We start from the raw sequence: 22,539 nt of genomic DNA, 5'->3' as shown, positions 1-22,539 counted from the left end.
TATAAAACATATCACGCATCAGATATAGGACTGGACACATGTATAAATTGTCGCTCGTAAAATATATAGAACAAATCCTCTAATCCCATCCATATTTGTGTCTGTTGGCAGAGCGAAAACCTGTGATGGCACAATGTTCTTTACATTACTTTATTTTGCGGTCACGGTGTATCAGCTTCACAAAAAGAAATGCAAAACAAACCATTGTTTTTCCCACACGGTTGCCAGTTTTTCATCAGTGTGATTGCTCCTTCCAATGATCCTTTCATTAGGCTGCAGTGGCTTTCGTTTGGGCCGATAACCCAAAACACCAAAAAAAAAACGTTCAGAACTCTCCTCGTCACCATTAGAAGAATGTTCGTTACGTCGGATTCGTCGCTGCAACTAGAAACAAAATTCATTCAATATTATCATATCAATACATTCATTCGCCATTCAATACTAAGCACTGAGCCGGTGGTTTCCTTGTAGTGACGTCACGTACACAACATGCTAGATTTCCGGGATCTCGTGGGCTGGTCCTTTTAGCTTGACAATCGATCCAAATTTCTATCATTTTCTTGGTGTTGCGATGTGTGTAATTACATGAAGTGGCATGATGTGAATCCAAAAGGCATGCATTTATGGATAAATGATGGAATATTAGCATTTCCCCAGGTGTTGTCATACCCTTTAAACTCTTTATTGTTCACTGTTTATTTTTGTTGCACCTCAAGTGTAGGATAAATCTGTTGCTGGTGAGGTGCAATAAATATTACAAGGTTCTATAACAACTGTCTGTTCTCTATTCAACTGAATCGAATACTGCTCAGAAAATTTCAAATGCTTTGACATACAACATTTTAAAGTAACGGAAATAGTTACTTTCCCTGGTAACTAGTTACTTTTACTATAGAGTAATTCAGTTACTCACTACTTCTTCCAAAAAGTAACGTGCCCAACACTGGTCATAACCCAAGGACTACCTGTATTTTCAAAATAGTCTTTTGGGGGCGCAAGTCGCTACACCTAGTCACCCGGGGCTGGCCAGCCCCACTTGGACGTCTGGCACTATTTGGAAGCCAATGGGAAGTGACCCAAAATAAAAGTGAGCCACGCAAGTTTCTAGTTCAATAAAATTGTTTTTAAAAACTGAAGGAAGAGAAGCAGTACAAGCGATTAAAGCAATTTACATTTATTAAGACATTCTTAAGTTTGAGGGGTGCTTTGAAAAGTAGTGCAGGGGAGGGAGGCTAATACATGACAACGGCAAACAAAGGGATGCTCCGTTTGGGTCAAAACAATTAAATATTCATTCACAGAAAAGCAAATACAAATGTACTATAGAATACATAACGCGTGCCCTCTACTAAGCAGGCCTACAACACATCGCACATGTTAGCATAACACAATTTGCTGACTTTATACAGCACTTATACCTTTTAGTCCACAAGTAGGTTACTAAACGGTGGAGCACATCCAATATACGCGTTAGAATAAAAGAGGGAGAAAAGAAATGCCTGAAAAGGACCAACGGAAGGGAGCCCATGGCTCCGACTGGCGCTCCCGTCGCAGATTCTCGCTCGACGAGCGTCCCGTAAGGACTAGCGTCGATAATATCGCCTCGCAAAATTTAGCATCGATAAGTTTAAATTTTTTTTTTTTATTTGAACGTCTCCACCGCGGAACAATAGAAGCACAATGCAAGTGTACGGTCGGCTATCGCCGCGTAATTTTTTGAGAAATGAGGCTCAAATGAGGTCAGCCACGTTCATGGGCATCTCCTCCACCGTGGTATTGTAAAACGTCTCGATGTCGCGCAGGATCCTCTTGTCCTCTTCGGTCACAAAGTTGATGGCCACTCCCTTTCTGCCGAAGCGACCGCCGCGGCCGATTCTGCGGGGGAAGGCCTTGAGACTCGGGAGAAACTCCGGAGCGCTCGCAAAGTCCAATCGCTCACCTGTGAATGTAGTTCTCTCGGTTTGTGGGGAGGTCGTAGTTGATGACCAGGGAGACTTGCTGCACGTCGATACCACGAGCCTGCCCAAAAAAACAAAACAAAACAAAAAAAAAAAAATTTTTTTTTTTTTTTTAAATAAGAGTCCAAAATCGGAGAGGGGAAAAAAAAAACGGGGGACAGTGGACAGCTATTCAAAAGTTAGCATTATCTGGAAACCCAGGTGACAAACTAGATGTTGTGGTGGTTCGGGGGTGCCTATGTTGAGAGCCCCAATCCATTTTGTTTTCCACGTCTCCCTCCTTGAACACACGTGAATCAAATGATCAGCTCATCAGGAGGAGCCTGATCATTTGATTCAGGTATGTTGGAGGAGGGAGACATGAGGAAAAAAAAGCTGGATAGGGGCTCACAAGGACCGGACTTGGACACCCCTTGTGTAATTAGTGTTCTGTAAGGGTAAAAAACAAAACAAAAAAAACATACATGCATTAGAGCGTTACAGGATCAATGGTGGATAAGTAACTGTGTATAAACGGGTCACATCCGTCAGCCAATGTGCAACGCCTGTAAGTCGGGGGCTTACACAATATAAATTATTGTGGCGCACCACCACACCAAAATAAAACAACCGCCGTGCAAAAGATTTAAATTGTACTCTTTTTTTTTTTTAAAAAAAAAAAGGCAGTTTCAAACTACCAGCAGCCTAGTGTGAAGGGTTCAGCGGCAACCTATTCATTGTGTATCGTAATGTCCGTAACTATGCAAGGCCCCCTTAAGAGACGATCGGACGGGGAGCTGTGATGTAGGGGAAGCGAGAAGGAGATTGCAGTCTCTCGCTTTATTTTCTTTTCAGCGATTTTTCATGTTTGAGGTGTCACCTTTTAACTGCTATTTTCTGTTTTGGAGAAGACTGTCAATGATTTATAACAGGCTAACATTTCCCCCTCCATTAGCCTCAATGTAGCAATGCTAACGTTTTACAATCTTAATATGGATGAGTTTCCTTATTTTGTATGTCTGAACTTTAATTCTACAGTGTGTCGATGACCAATAAACATTTGTAAAAGGAACTGGAATCTTATGCATCAACCTGCACGCGTGTACGCAGCTGGGAAGACGACCATCCTCGTTTTTATTTACCGTGCGATAAATTCATTTTTTGCATATCGCAACAGGCTTAGATATGTAGTGACCAAAAATCTACAGGGAGTCATTTCAACTCATTGTCTGCCTTTGACGTCCGAATCCCTATAATTTACTTGATACTCACCAGCAAGTCTGTAGTGATCAAGACTCTGCTGGAGCCAGACCTAAACTCCCTCATAATGACGTCGCGCTCCTTCTGGTCCATATCTCCGTGCTGCGGACGGAGAAAGCGTCACTCGCGGGAGCCGCCGGAAGTCGCCGGGCCGAACCTACCAGAGCGGAAACGGTAAAGTCCCTGGCGTGCATCTTCTCGGTCAGCCAGTCCACTTTTCTTCGGGTGTTGAGAAAGATGACCGCCTGCGTGATGGTCAGAGTCTCGTAGAGGTCGCACAGGGTGTCTAACTTCCACTCCTGCCTCGCACACACAAAAAATCCATCAGGTACGCCCGCCTCAAACAATTATTCGGATAGTCCACTCATCACTTCATGGATGGACATGAACTCTTTAGATCATAGAAACACTGGATGTTTTTCTTCAAAAACAAATGTAAAAGAAGGAAATACAAATGGTTCAAATTAGTTAAAACTTTTTTTCTGTTTACGATCATTTAAATTAAAAGCAAAATAGAATATTTAACTTTTTAAATAAGAAAAAATGGTAGTTTTTTTTTTTTTTGAGAAATTTTGTTTCATTTTCAATAAAAAAAAAATCAGTTGGAATAAACACAGAAAATCTTATTTTTCTGCTTTTTTATTAAAAGACTTGAAATATAATTGAAATATTTTTTAAAAATCATTTAGTTTTTCTTCATTTAAAACTATACATTTTGAAAAAATACATGAACAGGCAGAACATGGCTGTTATTTTCCCTTTTTTATGTGATAATTCTTTTAAAAATAAAGACAACGATTAATCCATTAGATTAAAAAAAAATCGAATTTTGCTGCTTCGAGTATTTGCTTAATTTAAGTGGCGTAATGGTTTATTTTGAAAGTGTTTGCATTTAGTTTTATTGATTTCAGTGGATACACTGCCCTCTGATCTGCCTCATATCGCAAGGGTGACTCCATCTGCTCCCTGTTAAGATCACCAAAAGCAATGTTTGAGCCAATGTTTTTTTAATGAATTCGTTAGTTTATGGGTATATTTAGCAGTTTTTTGTGGGAATATGTGTCCGAACCATTAGTTAAGAGCATTGTAAAAAAAACATTAGCATTTAAGGTAGCCAACTTTTGCTATATAAGTGAGCCAATTATTCTTTTTTGTACATAGATCCTCATTTTTTATTTTTTTTTTAAACACTGAGGCTGAGCATAGGTATTTGAATTTTTCATGTTCCTTATCTGATTACTCGATTATTCGAACTAACTAGTTCATCGAATAATCGACTACTAAAATAATCGATTGCTGCAGCCCTAATTGACTTTGAACTCATTCGGTGATATTGACGGCAACGGGCAGGCAGGGCCTTCCAGGTTGAATGGATTGGAAATCTCTTGCCGTCAATGTCAACTTATAAATTCAGAGGCTTAAAAAAAAAACAGAACATCTGTATTGTTTTGATTTCAACAATGTACAGGATCCGAATAAAGTCCAACAATGTAGCGCCGAATCTCGAGACCACGGAGAGTGGACATTAGGAAAGAGGTCCCTCCGCGCCTCTTTGCGAAACGGTGCCTTTTAATCTCCTTCCCCGGTGTACCCGTGCTCACACGCCCGCCCGAGCCCGGCCCCGAGAGGCTAGGGCTCACGCGGTTTCAGCAGGGTGCTTTAAAGGGAAGGCCGGGCGATCCGAGCCAGCGACTTACCTCCCGCTCCACGTTGATGTAGAACTGCTTAATACCCTCCAGGGTAAGCTCTTCTTTCTTCACCAAAATGCGGATGGGATCACGCATGAATTTCTTGGTCACCTCCAGCACGTCCGTTGGCATGGTGGCCGACAGGAGGACCACCTTATAAGTCAAAATCAGCTTTGTCAATTTTAGCTACGCAAGGACCACTATGTCAGCTAACCCATTGAACTCATCACAAAACTAGCTGGACTTTGGTTGTCCCAATCCAATTTTGGAGCCACCTGATTTGAGGGATCTGCAGATACAGTGTACCGGTCCCTTGGTCATTTAATAAGGAAAAATGAAAAAAGCACATACAAATGTATAATATTTCCATACATTAATGTCAACGTGGGCTAACTATTGTTTTTATCGCCCAGGGTTATCTTTTTCGTCAACAGAAACAAACAAACAAAAAAAAAAATTGCTCGATGTAAACTGCAATTACACCACCCGAACACTGGAGAAGGGGGGCACTGTTGCAACATGAACATTAGCTCTGAGAGGGTTTTCAGTACAGGAGGGAACATTCCTTGACACAGAGCAGCATTACAGCTGATATGGGCCAGAAAATACATCTGTCAAAGTAACTTTTAAACCAATGACTGTTTTTGGTGTCACATTTTTGAAACAACATTTTGACTGTTTTCTTGACAGTGTCAGACATCTTAAGACTTCATGCACAAAAGGCTTTAACACGTTGCTGAGTGTAAATCAAAATTAGTTTGTCTCTTTATGGGTATTTAATGGGGGGTGAGGGTTGCATGTCTACCCAGATTATGTGCAATGTTCTACATTTTGTTACCTTTTAATTTTGTGCCATGTTCCTCATATTTGTGAAATGCTGTGTCGTAGTTTGTCACCATGCACGAATCTTTGTTCTGGCATTAAAGATTGGCTAAAGCTGCTTGTCGTCAGTCAAATAGAGAAACTAAAGAGAAAGTAGAGTAACTGTCATGTTTAGCAATCAGGCAGCATAGAATAAGATGCAAACATATATGGCGGAAAACACAGACAAGACTGAAAAAGCAGTTTCTGCTCTTGCACTCCTCTTTAAAATAAAGTGCTGTATTTTAAGCAAAAACAACTGTTGTGTTTGATAGAACAATATGTCTATATGCTGCCATAGCAGATTCATGGCGCATGAAGCCCCCAAACTTTTTAATTTGTCAGTTTTACCCTGGTAACCCCCGTTTACAGACGTCGCGCAACTGCTTTTGTTTCAACCCAGCCATAAAACAAAGGTAACCAATTTATAATTCAAAATGTCATTTTTAGCTTTGAATCATTAATTGATGTCTAATATTTAGTTTAAAAAAAAAAAAAAAAAAAAAAAAAAAAAAAAAAAAGACTTTAAAAAATTATTCACTCGCATATTTTTAAACTTTTGAACAAATTACGTCACAATGAAAAAAATGGTGTCTAAAAAAACTCACGGATACGTACCTTATAACTATCGCTTTATTGTATTGTTTTTGTAACTGTCGCATTTTCTCCAATATGTTAGATGATAAATAATCGATTCAAACAAAAAAAATTTGTTGGGGGGGGGGGGGGGTTTAAAAGGGTAAATATATGAAAAAGAAAATTTCGACCACTCCTTGATGTCTGCGATTTCTGCATCGCAACGCTTGTTATATGACCATGTTTCACCCATAAAATCCCCCCAAAATACAGCTGTGGCCATTCACAGCTGTGTCTTGGCACTTGGTGATACATGCTACATGGAAGTTTTGGATCGAAACAAGGTAATACGCGATAATATTTCATTAAAGTCATGGTGTCTGTAATTCTGCTCTCGCGTGTGCTCACCTCCAGATAGGGTTTTGCTGTTAATTTTTTTTTTTTTTTTTTTTTTGCCATCACGTGATCGGCACACGCTCCAATCTAATTGAACTGGGAGGACTGGCTGTGAAGGCTTATTTCATCCACTCACTTCTCACTTCAAATGGATTGGATGACCAGTGCCATCGATGGCCGTCAAGGAGTTAGCGACGATTTTACATTGAATGATTCAGTCATTTAGGAACATTTTTTTGGTTAGAAAAGATGCAACACTACTAAAAAGCCTCACCTGAATGTTTGTACTCAGTTTCTGGAAGATCTCGTAGATCTGATCTTTGAAACCTCGACTCAACATCTCGTCCGCTTCGTCCAGAACAAACATCTTGATCCATTTAGGAGCTGTCGGGAGCAAGGCGTCGCCGTGAGCGCCGGCTCGTTCGGGCCTCGGACGGACGTCGGCGCTTACACAAATGCCTCCTGTTGAGCATGTCGTAGACCCGACCCGGCGTGCCCACCACTATGTGCGGCGCCTCGGCCTGAAGCTTCTGGATCTCGCTGCGGAGATTGGTGCCTCCGATGCAGGCGTGGCAGGTGGCCCCCATGTAGTCGCCCAGAGCCAGGATGACCTTCTGAATCTGTAAAGCGGAGAGGCGGCGTTTCTTTCAACGACAGTCACGACCGGGTCCCGAAAGATGCCGGGCCTTCCGTCGCTTTATTCACACTGAAGGCTCATTCCGTCTCCGTTGGCAAAAGCTCCCCATTGACGCACATTTCAAACAGTTTGAATTCATACTCGAGAAACAAAGCTCATACGAGCTTAATTAGCGATCAGTCGACATTAACTAGAACGTACCATTTCTGAAAAAAAAAAAAAAAAAAAAAAAATGACATGATGATGGGTCACTTCCTATTCATTTCGGGGCTTTTTCAGGTCACTCGTTAACTCATCGGCTGCCACTGACAGCAATAGATGCCTAATCTGTTGAAAATCCACTTCAAATGGATTGGACTTCTATTGATAGGTTTTAATTGGAAGCGATTGGACGTCCACCATCATCATGGCACCGAAAGGTACTCCCAGTTGAGTGATCAGCGAAAAAAAAATATCCCCATGATTGGGTAAGTCCCGAAAGATGGTTAAGCATCATTTCACTCAACAGGATCGGATATCCATTGATGTCAACGGCAGGACAATTCTTTTGGCCACTTACTGTACATTTTGGATGTTAATTTCTGGGTTTGGAGCACTTTTAGGTCATTTTTTGACCATTTTGGGGCATTCCTGAGTCACTTTTAACTTTTCTTTTTTTTTTTTTTTTGGTGTCAAAAATAATGACCAGCAATGGAGTTTTTTTTTTTTTTTTTTGCAGGTCCGAGGGTTATTATATGGTGACCCTGGATCATGTTTGCCTCCTCGCCTGAATGTATACATCTGTCTTGCATCTTATATTTCCATTCCAACAATAATTTACAGAAAAATATGACACATTTTAGAGATGGTTTGAATTGCAATTAATTACTATTAATTTTTAAGCTGCGATTAACTCGATTAAAAATTTTAAATTGTTATGACAGCCCTATTTGTAATGTGTTTAAGGTGCAACCATGAAAGTTGGGACAAAATCCAAAGTGACCCAGAAATGCCCCAAAATCAACAAAGTGAAACCAAAAAGTGCTTTTGGTGCAAAAAAAAAATCCAAAGAGCTTGTGTCATGTGAATTTTTGGAACGTTTCAATCTCGGAACAGGTAGTGACCTGGGAATGCCCCAATATCAAGAGGAAGTCAAGCAATCTTTAAAAAAAAAAAAAAAATGTTTAAGACAATATTTTTGGCCCATACCTGGACGTTAGAGGCAAAATCCCAAGATATGGTTAAATAATTTAATTGAATTTTATATGTGGAGAGCCTACACTACCTCAATGATACAACGCGGGCAAACTAAAGAGGCGTCAGTGGGGAGAGCGTGCCAATCGAAACGGAATGACCCTAAAAGGGGAGGGGGCAGTTTGAGCCGAATCACCTTTCAGACCAGTGCAGTCACGGACGAGGACTACACCGAATCTTAGGGACGGGGGGCGGGGCGGGGGGGTTGACATTTGCGCAATTTCGACGAGTCTTTGGAGAACGGTACCTTTTGGATTTGAATAGTGTCCTCAATGTGCGGCCTAGGTCTGAGACACTGGTGAGGTTTTCATGACCTCGGGAACAGCATACCTGCTGAGCCAGCTCTCGGGTGGGAGCCAAGACCAGAGCCTGAGTCTCCTTCTGCTCTATGTCCAGCTGCTGCAAGATAGAGATGGCAAATGTGGCCGTCTTGCCAGTGCCTGACTGGGCTTGGGCAATCACATCATAGCCTGATGACGGGCAAAAGGGCACACAATTAAAGAAAAATAATAAGCACGGCGCTAGATGTCCCGTTCCTTTCCGCCGGGAGGACCGTCGTCAGATGTCCGTTCAGTCTTTGTCAAAAGGAATTGGACATCTGGCCGTGCCAGTAGCATCTATAGAGTTAACATCAAATACTAAATTTACTTTTAATGTTGCATACATTTTTTATTAAAAGCATTCTCTAAATTTAAAAAAAAGTATAGGAATATTGTCTTATTCTTAAAACGTTTCCAACTTAAATATATAAATTCAAAAAGGATAATTAAAGTAAAAAGCATGAAACAGGAGCATTTCACAGGCAGTCCTCCCAGTTTGAATGGATTGGATATCTAGCTCTTCATTTCTTTTTTAATGTTAATATCTGAAAAGGGGAAAAAACAAATATATGAACATTTAAAAGTTTTCAAAAACATTTATAAATATGTAGGATGAAATACACAGCCAGTCCTCCCCGATTAAATGAATGGAACATCTATCATGGTTTATATCAAGCAATTAGTTCAAAAGTACTTCAATACAGAGTACATATAAACCAAGGGCGTAGCTCTGCATAGGGACGGTAGGGACATAACACTAGCAACTTTTCAGAATGCTCAAATTGTCCCCACCAACTTTTACGCAACCTTATTTGCATTATGTTATGACTTCAGTTATATAGGTAATTTAGATCTTTCCATATGTTTTAAGGATAGAATTGACCCTACCATTATCAAGCGAATTACAGTACTTTCAACATGTTCAGACTTACATTGACCCCTTTTCACTTTTTCTAAATGTGCTAGTCCATTTTTCCCCCTCAGACGCATGTTTGACTGGCTGATGACTTGACACCCCAGTCGAGTCGTGTACATGGCAGGATGTGCCTGAGAAGAACTTTTCTATATGTCCGTCCATGATCAAACCTAAGTAAATGTTCCTTTCTTTATCGAAAGTTTGTAGCGTTTACTTTGGAAGCGCTGCATTTGCGGCCAATTTTAACGTTACGCGCATGCGCAGAAATGTTTATTTTTTGCATTCCTGGATAGTTAAGAGTAGAGGCGTGCAAAATTTCCGATTCTTAGGTTATTCGCGATTTGGCCGCGGAAGATTCGAAAACGATTCACAGACATCCAAATTCTGATTATTGAATTGTACCTCGTAAAGCGGAACTAAAACACAATCAGCACGGTCTTCGGGACGCAATGAGGAACGGACTGAGAGTAAATATCATGTTCAACTAATGCTGCTAGATAAAAAAAAACAACAACAACAACTAATACCCGACTGTGGTTGACAGCAGCTACTAACATCGCCAGTTGCTAGTTGCTACAAACAAACGGCTACATTCGGCGACGGTAGATCGCACATATATGTAGAACAAGATGCAAAATGACAGACGACTGCGGCGCCATTAGAACATGTATTAGAGAACAAGATGCGACATGACAGACTTGCCGGCATTAACAGCCACCATGTTAAAGCAGTAGATTTCTCCAGAAGGCTCTGTTGTAGCGAACCTAATTAACTTTTGTCGAAAACAGTCCTAATTCAGCAAAATCTTGACTTGAATCTATCTTTAAATGATTAAAACGGTTTTAAAACTGACATGTCGAAAGTAGACAGAATGGAAATAATTTTAACTACTTTAATGGTTGATTCACAACATTAAATGAATTGAATGTAGTTTAAGGCTGCTGATACAGAATGGGGACTTGAGTATTTTATTTACTGTTATTAACTGTTAAATTGATCCGGAAAAAGTAGTTTGGTTTAGCCTGAGAGGATTTTTGAACAATTTTGGAACTAATGTACAAAACATTAAAAGCGGGGGGGAATAGGTGGCTCTGAATCGTAATAAAATCGTTAGGTGCCCAAAGATTCCCACCTCTAGTTAAGAGACTGATAAGTTTGTATTTCTTGTGTATGCTAATATAATATGTGTTCAAATGTTGCCATTTAGATTTAATTAGAAACTCCAGACACTTATTCTGGAAGTTTCCAAAAATTTTCTCTAGTGGTTTTAAAAACAAAGGTTTAAATCGAACGATGTACAACCTAAAGCAATACATATGCACTGCAAAACCTTACCTCCTTAAAACTCGGGGGGGGGGGGGGGGGGGGGGCTCTCATTTTCAGTGTAAACCTACTAGAAGTGAAATTATCTGACAGTGCTTCAAGTAAGTTTTACTCCGATTTCTTGAAAATACCTAGCTGAAAATAAGCTTAAGACTTATTTTAAGCAAAAAGTTTGTATATTTTTGTATATTTATATATATATATATATATATATATATATATATATATTAAACTTACAAACATAATTCAAGAATAGATGTTGTTCAAAACATAATTTGAAAGCATTTTTTCTTGATCTAGATGAAGAATAAACGACTTCTAGATGTACGGCCTTGAAAACAAATACTGCAGTAATATTTACTTAAAATAAGTGAAGAATACACTCAAAACAAGATGGAGAAAATTGTTCGACTAGATTTAATAAAAAATCAGATAAAGGTGTTATAAATTTGCAGTTTGAAAGTCAAGTCAATACAGATTTACATTTAGCCTATCAATTATTAAGGTTCATATTAGTGAGAAATGTAGCCCTGAACCCCATTCACCCATTCTGTTTGGTCTTATTAAATGTCCCGTCCTCAACAAAAAGTGTACGTGCAGGTTATGACGTTATATTGTCCCTGCCAATATTGAGACCAAACCTACGCCCTTGATATAACCGTGCACAGAGGTGGGTAGAGTAGCCAAAAATTGTACTCGAGTACCGTTACTTCAAAATATTACTCATCCAAAAATTGTACTCAAGCATAAGTAAAAAAGTATTCGGTGAAAATAATACTCAAGTAATGAGTAACTGCTAACAAATTTGATTTTTTTTCTCAACATAGGTATCTATATGAACTGATGTTACAATGATACTGTACAATAACCCCTTACATAACCACATTAAGTCAAAAAAAAAAAAAAATCAATGAATTTCGGCAAGAGAAAAATAGATTTATTCGTCCAACGCATGAGTGCCCTCTAGTGGAGAAAATTGTTCCTAGTTTGAATAGTTCATCCACAGTTACTAATATGAAATTAAAAGGATCATATCTCAAGTTTTCCGTGGTGGTCAATCGGTGCCAAATAAAGACTGGGAGAGCGGTTAAAACTTAAGTTGAGTGATCAGTGAAAAAAGCTTATCCCCATGAATGGGTAAGTCCCGAAAGATGGTTAAGCATCATTTCACTCAACTTTACTCATTTTCTGTTTTTGTTCAAATAAAATGAGTGTACCTTTAATGCACGGGATGATAGCCCTCTGCTGAATGGCCGACGGCTTCTCAAAACCATAAGCGTAAATTCCCCGAAGGAGCGTCTCCTTCAGGTTCATGTCATCAAAGTTGTCGGTAATGTCGTTCCAATTACTCTGAGGGGGGGGAAAAAACTTGTATGAGCACAAATGTCAGCCACAATTAAGTCAACAACTCATAAGTGATCAAATTATCAAATTAAGCAACTATTTCAAAGATGCCGAGGCGAAAAATCCATTCTATGTATTCAATAGATTTCGTGAGATACGTTATGACCTTGTATTTCTAGAGAGCTAGAGCTATTTATTTCACCTTTTATTGAACTTTATAGGAGATTTTTTTGAGTCTAGGAAATTTAGGCACTTCTGGAGCTATTATTTTTCTACTTGTGCAATTCAATAAACATGCTTCAGGGATTTCAATGAGGTTCAGGGTTTGCATTATTCATTGTTATTATTATTATTATTTTTTATTTTTTTACACTCTACTGCAAATGAATATAGGCTCCAAGAATTGGTTATCAGCCCCGTAACGATTTTTAATCGGTATCATTCCTGAAAAACCCATATCTGTCGATCTCTAAGAGGTGTGTGACAAAATATCCAAAATGGTGATATAGGGTGATACTTTGTATCCCACTCGGTGATACATGCTACATGGAGTTTTTGGATCGAAACAAGGTACCGTAATTTCCCGAATATAACGCGCACTCCCCACCCCCCAAAATCAATTTGTAAAATCATGGTGTGCATTATAAACGGGTACATGGATGGAGACAGAAATACATATATATATATATATATATATATACACACACACATATACCCTAATTTTCGCACTATAAGGCGCACCTGACTAAGCCGCAGCCCACCAAATTTGGCCCCAAAACGGCATTTGTTCATAGATAAGCCGCACTGGACTATAAGCCGCAGCTATCCTCACTGTTTTATGGGATATTTACACCAAAAGATAGTAACCGGTCCCACTTAATTTGACAGAGGCATCATACGACTGTCATAAGACCAAATGAACCACCATGAAGCTTTGAACCAATTGGCTGCAAAGCTTCATTCCTTCAAGAAGCCTCATTGGCCATCACTGCTCCCTTGGCAACCAGCAACAGGCAACCTCTGCTGCCACCTGCTGTAAACACTGTTGTCATCCAACATGCCTCCTAGCATGCATTGCATTGCACAGATGTAAATTTTAATCAAAATTCATGTTCTGTGCTAATTACTTCTTCAGTTACTGTTCCAGTTGTTTCATCAATTGTTAGTTATGGTATTTGTTAAGGTATGGTATTTGACAGTGGCGACATAAGACCGTCATTAGACAATCATAATTATTGACATGACACTGTCCTGAGCATTAATGAATGCTTATAACAGATGTCATTTAGTGTTATCCGGCAAAAGATTTCACTTTTGAATGGATGTAAAAATTCAAGCTGGAAATAAATGAAGCAAGTGACATAATTTCCCGGATGATACTTAATAACATAAGCATTCAGTAATGCTCATGATAGTATCATGTCGTAATTATGACTGTTTTATGACAGTCTTATGATGCCGCTGTCACATAAAGTGTTACCCATTAACTCAAATCAACATATAAGCCGCACTGGACTATAAGACACAGGTATCAAAATGAAGGAAAAAAGTAGCGGCTTATAGTCCGAAAATTACGGTATGTATGTGTGTGTGTATATATATATATATATATAAATATATAAAAACCGATGGGTTTTTTTTTGACACGGCCGCGTTGTGTTGAAGAAACGTATGCGGCGAGCCGTTGCCGACCATTACGGTACGTGACGTCACCATTTTGTTTCAGTAATACTTCACTCTGATCGGCCGAATAATTTCGTCTGTGTTGAATTCTGCTTTTTCCACTCTTCATAAAGCACAGAATTTAGTTTCTTGAACTCATTTGAGTCAACGTTTATTGCAGCTCCGCAACTCGGACCATAACACAGACTTCCTGTGTGTGTCCGTCAACTATATCTGTCCCTCAGGGAACTCAAACCCAAATAATAACAGTTCCTATTGTTACTGTGGCGTCGACAGCGATGAGCTCTCTCGGATATCCGACTTACGCTCTCACTTTCATTTTACCGTATCAATCCATGGAAGAAACATTTATTCATCATGATGAAGTTATACAGCAGCCTTTAAAAGAAAAGTCACACCTGTTTTGTTTTCTCCGAGATTCTGGTAAATTGGAGAAGTTGTAAAATCATATTATTACCGTAAATATTGTCAGTTTATGGTAATGTTTTGAACTACCCATGTGCTATGCTTGTGCTGTGTTTCACCAGTCAGTAAAATGACATTTCTGTATCTGTACACGAGCTCTGTTTTCTTGTATTCTTCTATTTATTGGTGCTAAAAATAGGGTGCGCGTTTTAAACGGGTACAATAATTTCCCCTAGATTTTACAAGTAAATTTGGGGTGCGCATTATACACGGATGCGCCTTATATTCGGGAAATTACGGTATGTACGCGACAATATCTTGTTTAAGTCATGGCATCTGTAATTCTGCTCTCACCTCCAGATAGGGTTTTGCGGGTTTTTTTTGTTTTGTTTTTTTTAAATGCCCTCCTGTTCAAAATGTTTCTTCCCCCAGAAAATGGAGATTTTAAGCTTTCCAATGATGTATCACACATTTATATCGGACAATTTTGAAATTTGGCCAAATTGGGGGTCTCAGAGCGGAACTTGAAGTCACCTGAGTGTCCTTTTAAAAAGGTGTCAATGTCTAAAAAAAATAAATACAAAGGAACCAACAAGTTGCCACCAAAATCTGACACCAAAATAGTGTCTCAGTTAACTAAGGCTGCATTGACGGTGCTCGACGCCCAATCCATTTAGACTGGGTACGTTTGTTCATTCATTCGAAACCAGAGCATTCACCATCATTCTGTCCAATTTTCGGGGCATTTACAGGTCACTTGCTGTTCATTTTAGGGCATTTACAGGTCACTTCCTCTTCTGTAACTCAAAATAAACAGGAACTGACCCATAAAATATCCCAAAATCAACAGGAAGTAACTGAAAATCAATAGGTAAATGACCTTCAATGGCCCAAAATTACCTCATTGCCTGGCACTGACTGCCACAGCCGTTCAATCTGTTTGAAGTGGCAGGGATAGCAGCGAACAAACTAATCCACCCTCCCAGTTCAAATGGATTGGACGTCTACTAGTGATAAACTCATTCCAATTTACAGCAGAAGCTTGTTTTTCTGTTTATTAGTTGTTTGTAGAATATCCTATATGATTTCCTGATCAATGTATGGATAATTGTTGTATCGCCATATTATCAGATCATCGTTATGGTGAGTTTTGTATCGCAAATCGTATCTTATCGTGAGGTACCAAGAGGTTCCCACTCCTAATCTCTAATTTGGCGGCTGACAGTACAAATGGAGGGAAGAAAAAATACATCAACTTTACATCACTATTGTTAAACATAAGGCTTCACGTGGATATGTTGAATCGTTCGGTGTACCCTAGTACCGTTTCGATTTTGTTTATAATGTATTTCTTTCCTAATAAAATGTATTATTAGAATGAGCAAAGCATGGCCTGCAGAGTCCTGTTTGAGTTTCCGCACAGACGCCTTAGGTGTTAGATGCTCGGGGTAGTTTAGACTTTACAGCATGTTGAATTAAGTAAATTGAAAAAAAAAAAAAAAAATAAATCTCAATATTGTTATGTCTATGTACATAACAGTCAATGACGTGATCTATATATGAGCAGATTAGTTGCATCATCCCAAAATAAGTCATGGATTAATCGATTCTTAAAGCGATCGTAGAGTTAAAAGTACCTCGATGACACCATCTGGCTCCATCCCATCTGGCCCCACATGGTCGCTGTAAAGACAAAATAAAAAGTTTCATTCATTGATTGATTGATCGATCGATCGATTCCCCTCCCCCACAGAGTCGGCATGACAATTAGTGTTGCACAGAAGAAATATGCCGTTGTCTATTAGGTGGCCCACTCCAACCTACGTAACCAAAATTTTTTTGAAACCGATTTTAGAGTCGTAAATTCATAACTAATGTGTTTTCACCTCAAGTACAGCACCATCAATATTCAATCCATTTTATACACATTTTTTAAAAACTATAAAATTTAGCAGATTTCTTACTTTGTAAAAAATAAAGGAAAATCTCATGTCCAAGCATTCAGCTTTCATTACAGTTGCACCGAGTCAAAATCTGTGTTATTTTCAATAATGTTATTGACCCATAATGCACCACAAAGAAGGCAAAACAAAATATGGCGACTTTTCTCAGTTATGTTTACATATTCCAACTTCCCAGATTCGGTGTCTGGCACAAAGTCATGATAGCAATTACTGTCATCTATGCAGTAACTTAGTATTTAAACAATAAAAAAGTACATTATCAAAAAAAAATAATAATAATAATACAAAACTGTAAATCAGTACAGTACTGGCATCAGTCTATATTACACAGCCGGGTGTTGGAATAAATGATGAGAGTCCAAAAATGGTATCGGTGAAACACTACAATTAAGCCACACATTTTTTAAAAAGGGCCAAAAATAGTCCCTTACCCTAAAAAGGTCCGGTTTGTCAGGAGTGACTTTAGCTCTAAAAACTTATCCCCCATCTACATTCAGATCATTAAAAGAGATAGAAGTCCAATCTATTTTAACTGGGAGGGATGGGAGCTTGAGTAGGATTTGTAGATGGATTGATTTTTCTCAGCTTCAGACTTGTACACTGATGAAAATACATTATTTCAATATTTCTAGTATATAGTGAGTATTTTAAGTACATACATGAGCCCCCCCCCCCCCCCCCCCATCCCTCGATGGGTCCCTGCGACCACGTGGTTGCACCACGTGAAGACTGCACGGTTGTGGGGCATTCGTGTCAGACCAACGTTAACTTATGACTAAGTATGATTAAGTTGTAACGCAATTGCTCGGTGTGCAATGTTGGAATGACCTTGGCCCGTAACGCATATATGTAATAATAACGTCACGAGTCCAATTCCAAAAGCCTACCGGGCAGGGCTCGATTGCCTACGTTCCACTCAAGTCCCACTGATGCAACCGTGCGAGTTTCGTACCTGCGTTTGGACTTTTATTTAAAAGTTACCCACGTAAAATTGCAACATGGAGCCCCAGTTCGACCGCAGAACATGTCGGACAATTGGGGCCTATACTGTACCGTACTGTACAGTCCGTCGAAAATTGGATCACAGTCAACTCAGTGGAAACGTAGCACACCCCTATTACAATATTACCTTAGCATGCATGACAAAAATATGACTATGTATATAAAAAGAGTGACTTTTCCGTTGCATTCGTAAAAAAAAATTGGGTCTCGACGCGGACGCATACCAGTCATACGTTAGCTCACGATTACGGCGTCGGATTCAGGGCCTAGTCAGATATTCAGGAATTCCACAACATTTAGAGCTAATAAAAAACTTAATACGCTTCGAACCAACGCAGTGTTCCAATCGTTAGTCAAAACACGTGGTAATTTTTACCTGTTGTAATCAGCAGAATCGTTAGACATGGTACGTATGGCTGCTCGGCATGCGACTGGAAAGATCGCTAATGGCGACGTCAACTGGCTTTATGTGGCCGAACTACTTTCGCCGTTTCAACTCACTACTCTCTGTCCTCCGAAATACTACTCTGTATTAAATGTAGATATTTTTAAAACATCTTAGTACCGCAGAAAACGTATTGAATGGTTGTAATTGTGTCTTCACAAATGAGTTAATAACGCATATAGTAGCTTGCTATATTTATCAGCGGAATTATTTTGCGGTGATAAAGGGTGCTGCGGCTACTACAGTGCCCGCGAAAGGACAGAAGTAGTCCCATCGAGGTTGCGTAACAAGATTGTCATTGAGCCAAAGGAGCGGTTGAATGCAAATGTATTATTATCAACAATGTAATATTCAGGTGAAGCCAGAAGCAACACATTAACTGTTTCAATGTCATTGACGATGATAGACGTCCAATCATGTGGCTCTTTTCATGTTCTTGCTGTGATTTTAAATGATGATATCACTTATAGACGTCCAATTCCTTTTGAAATGGGAGGGTGGCAGTGAATGAACGTTCTTCGGTATTGATAAAATGATCCTTTAAAATGGGATGAGAAATAAGCTAGATATACAGAGTGATATAAAAAAAGAATGTGCCAAAATCATCATGCATTTATTAATTTGTGCCACTGGTCACATTGAGCACTTGTAAAGCTTTATTTTAAAAATATAGCCTACCGCAATGGTTTTGGCACATTCTTTTTGAATCACCATGTATACATATATATGTACAGTATATACATATATATATATATATATCTACATATATATGGCAGAAAACACATACAAGACTGAAAAAGCAGTTTCTGCTCTTGCACTCCTCTTTAAAATAAAGTGCTGTATTTTAAGCCAAAACAACTGTTGTGTTTGATAGAACAATATATCTATATGCTGCCATAGAAGATTCATGGCGCATCAAGCCCCCGAACTATTTTTAATTTGTCCGTGTTACCCTGTAACCCCCGTTTACAGACGTCGCGCAACCGCTTTTGTTTCAACTCAGCCATAAAACAAAAGTAATTAATTATAGTTATTATTCCAAATGTCATTTTCAGCTAAGAATCATTAATTGATGTCTAATATTTCGTTTAAAAAAAAAAACGACTTTAAAAAATTATTCACTCACATATTTTAAACTTGACAAATGGTGTCACAATGAAAAAATGGTGTCTGTAAAAAAGTCATCACTATCGCTTAAATAATGTTGTTTTTTTGTTACCATTGCATTTTCTCCGATATGTTAGATGATAAATAATCGATCCAAAAAATGAAAAATAAAAAACAAAACGTTTAAAAGGGTAAATATATGGAAAATAAAATCTCGACCACTCCTTGATGTCTGCATCGCGACCCTTGTTATATTACCATGTTTCACCCATAAAATCCCCCAAAAATCCCGCTGTGGCTATTCACAGCTGTTTCTTGACACTCAGTGATACACGCTATATGGAGTTTTTGGACTGAAACAAGGTAAGTACACGATAATATCTCGTTAAAGTCATGGCGTCTTTAATTCTGCTCTTTCATCTGCTCACCTCCAGATATGGTTGCGCTGTTTAGAAAAATTGTTGTTGTTTTTTTAAAATGCCCTCCTGTTAAAAATTTTTCTACCCCCAGAGATTTTAAGCTTTCCAATGACGTATCTCACACGCATATTGGACAATATTGAAAGTTGGCCAAATTGGGGGTCTCAGAGCGGAACTTCAAGTCACCTGAATGTTTTACGCCATATATATAATCAGTCTTTGTTAGCTATGAAGTTTTGTGCTTGAAGGCTACATTCACTTACATCCTGTGTAACCCCTGGGGGCTAAGCTCTCCCCTGTTCTTAAAACCTAGTGACGCCCCTTTTCCCACCCCTAGCAAGTACCCTAAAATTAACAAGGAAGTGACCCAAAAAGAAGTCATTGCTTGTCATTGACAGCGAGAGACATCAGATTCATTTAAATGGGGAAGACTGACGACAATGAACGCCGATTTCAGTTTCAGTGCCATTGACGGCGCTAGACGTCCAATCCAGTCAAAATGGATTGGACGTCTAGCGCCGTCAATCGCAGAAGATGAGTTGACAAGGAAGTGCTCCAAGGAAGAGGATGATAGGGAAGAGAGCAAAGCATCCCCATGTCCAGAAATTACATTGTTTGTCCATAGGCGGAGTTTGACTTTTGGGGCAGGGGGGGCACAACATGTTGATGACCCCGAAACGCAGTGTCAGCAATAAAATTAACTTACAAGAATATTTATGATAATAAGTTGACAATGAGTGTTTTTTGTTTGCCATCATTCTTGCGGGGAATTCTAAATCAAGCTGCTTAGGCAATACTTTTCGCCAAGATTGTCATCCATTGAATATGGTACGCCCGCCGGTGTCGTGCCAATGTAGTTACCCCAGTCAAAAATGGTATCCCCTGGGCGGAGCCATATGGAGGTAGATTTGTGTCTTTATTATACAACCAAAAAAAAAGTTGCTTCAACAAAAAAAAAAGAAAAAAAAAAAGTTGCTTCAATCAAAAATATATTTCAACCCAAAAAAAGTAGCTTCAATCAAAAAAATGTGTTTGAATGCAAAAATAAATTTGAAACTCAAAAAAATGCATGTGAAAGCTATTTTTGATTTTTTTTTTTTTTTTTTTAATTGAAATCAAGTTTTTTGATTGAAGTAATGTTGATTTGTGTTTGGGCCACATTTTGGCAAGGACATTTTTGTCATTATTCAATCAAAAAATAAGTTGCTTCAAAAAAATATATATTTTCAACAAGAAAAATCACTTCAATCAAAAAAAGAAAAACTTCAATGATGGTAAAAGTTTTTGAATGCGAAAAAATATTTGAGATAGAAAAATTTGCATTTTAACACTTATTTTTTAATCAGAAACGTTTTCTTTGATTGAAGCAATCCTTTTTGTGTTTGGGCCATATTATGGGTAGGACATTTGTGTCTAAATCATTTAGTCCCCCCCAAAAAGTTGCTCCAATCAAAATATATATATATTTTCAATTTAAAAAATAATAATAATTTGAAAAAAAAAATTATATATTTTAAATTTATATTCATAGCAAATGACCATCTAAGTTGCTAGTCACATGTTCTGTTCGAAAAATAATTTTGACCCATTTTAAAAATATATTTTTTGTTCATTTCATTCATTTTTGTTGGTTTTATTGCTTTACAACTTATATATATATATATATATATATATATATATATATATATAATATATACAGGAAAGTCAATTACATGCAATGACATTTTTCGGCCCCCTTAAAATCCGCTTATGTGTTTGTGTAGTATTACAGATTCGCGTTAATGACACGAAAGAAACCACAGTGAAGCCACATTTTTAATTTGTAATACTTGTAGGATCGTGCATATCCAGTAGTCTAGTGAACAATAGTGTAGTAATTGGAAAATAGCTCTTCTCCTGCTCTAATGTCTCTGAGCGACACCAGGACCACGCAGCGAAGAGGTCTCTGTGAGTCCGGACCGTAGTTGACGTTAGGGAGATAACGCCGAAGCTCCACTGGAAAGGCGTCGGGAACGTCCAACTCCTGGTAGCACACGTTGGCGGGCCTCTCGTCGGAGCAGTTGTTCACGTACTGACCCACCGCCAGCGGGTTCTGAGGGGCCGCCGTCAGCCAGCTGCTATCGCTCATCGCCAAAGGGCCCATTCGGTCTCTGCCGCTGCACGACTTGTACACCATCTTGGAGATCCCTTTGTCCTTTCCATCAACCAGGACGCCGTCTATGCACCGAAAGACGAACGGGTTTCTGATGGATTGGAGAAAAATGGGCTCATAAGTTTGGTAGATGGTGCCAGGATACATGGCGACAGTTGCTCCTCTAGGGACGAAACCCTTGGTAATAAAGACTCCCGTTCCCGCAAAGGGAAGCGTGCTGGGCTTCCGGTCGATGCAGAAACCAAATGTTCGGAACATGGCATCGTGTCCACGCCGCGCCTTGTCACCGTCACCGGCTACCTGCTCGTGGGAGTGAACGCGTCGATCTGCTCCGTAAAGATCTCGGAAGAGTCGCACAAGTTTCTGTGAGACCTCTTCGTCCGGGACCAACTTGTCCTCAGCGCGACCTTTGACTTGGCGAAGTGTTTTCTCATTTTTGGAAATGTTTAGAACAATCCAGGGCAAAAATCGGTGTCGGTATGACTTCCACTTGAAGCGAAACCCCTCCAGTACTTTTCTAAACATTCGGAGTGAGTGACGAGTTAGGACGATAGATATCACGTATAAGGCTAGATGTCTAAGAGGAGGGTAGGTGGCGTAAGTAAAAAGGCGGCCATCTTGCGTCGGAGGGCTTCAGTTTAGTGGACGTGATTTTCTTCACTGAAATACTCTTAACTCGCAAAAAAAAAAAAAGGGGGCGGATTTACGAACTGTTTTATTGATAAAAGCCTGTATTAACGTGGCTGTATGTTAAAAAAATTGTAATGGCTACTTAATTTTTACTTTAATTTCCTGCATCTCTGAGGTTTATGAAAAAAAGTCTGAAAATTGGTCAGAAGTGGAGCAACTGATTACGATTTCGCCCCGTTGA

At 39.1% G+C, this 22,539-nt stretch overlaps 2 protein-coding genes and 3 non-coding genes across 5 annotated transcripts; all 5 read right to left on the bottom strand.

The window, feature by feature from the left end:
- Positions 1 to 1,158: 1,158 nt before the first annotated feature.
- Positions 1,159 to 18,034, bottom strand: eif4a2 (eukaryotic translation initiation factor 4A2). Its single transcript, XM_057857796.1, has 11 exons — positions 17,922 to 18,034; positions 16,217 to 16,262; positions 12,365 to 12,497; positions 8,919 to 9,058; positions 7,170 to 7,338; positions 6,993 to 7,102; positions 4,895 to 5,038; positions 3,359 to 3,496; positions 3,210 to 3,299; positions 1,940 to 2,019; positions 1,159 to 1,875 (listed from the first exon to the last, which is right to left on the bottom strand). The coding sequence occupies exons 1-11, from the start codon at positions 17,948 to 17,950 to the stop codon at positions 1,731 to 1,733; spliced, it is 1,224 nt and encodes a 407-aa protein (XP_057713779.1). The 5' UTR covers positions 17,951 to 18,034; the 3' UTR covers positions 1,159 to 1,730.
- LOC130930509 (small nucleolar RNA SNORA81) lies at positions 4,684 to 4,869 on the bottom strand. Its single transcript, XR_009067067.1, has one exon. It is a non-coding gene; the product is annotated as a small nucleolar RNA SNORA81 (small nucleolar RNA).
- Positions 7,787 to 7,858, bottom strand: LOC130930510 (small nucleolar RNA SNORD2). Its single transcript, XR_009067068.1, has one exon. It is a non-coding gene; the product is annotated as a small nucleolar RNA SNORD2 (small nucleolar RNA).
- Positions 12,249 to 12,320, bottom strand: LOC130930511 (small nucleolar RNA SNORD2). Its single transcript, XR_009067069.1, has one exon. It is a non-coding gene; the product is annotated as a small nucleolar RNA SNORD2 (small nucleolar RNA).
- A 3,295-nt stretch (positions 18,035 to 21,329) lies between the features above and the next one.
- On the bottom strand, positions 21,330 to 22,498 carry setd9 (SET domain containing 9). Its single transcript, XM_057858363.1, has one exon. It carries the CDS (start codon positions 22,191 to 22,193, stop codon positions 21,372 to 21,374), a length of 822 nt encoding a protein of 273 aa, XP_057714346.1. The 5' UTR covers positions 22,194 to 22,498; the 3' UTR covers positions 21,330 to 21,371.
- Between the last annotated feature and the right edge of the window lie 41 nt (positions 22,499 to 22,539).

The sequence above is a fragment of the Corythoichthys intestinalis genome, chromosome 14 (assembly GCF_030265065.1).
Source record: "Corythoichthys intestinalis isolate RoL2023-P3 chromosome 14, ASM3026506v1, whole genome shotgun sequence".
NCBI classification, from domain to species: Eukaryota; Metazoa; Chordata; class Actinopteri; order Syngnathiformes; family Syngnathidae; genus Corythoichthys; species Corythoichthys intestinalis.
This window is presented reverse-complemented; position numbering and strand designations above follow the sequence as displayed.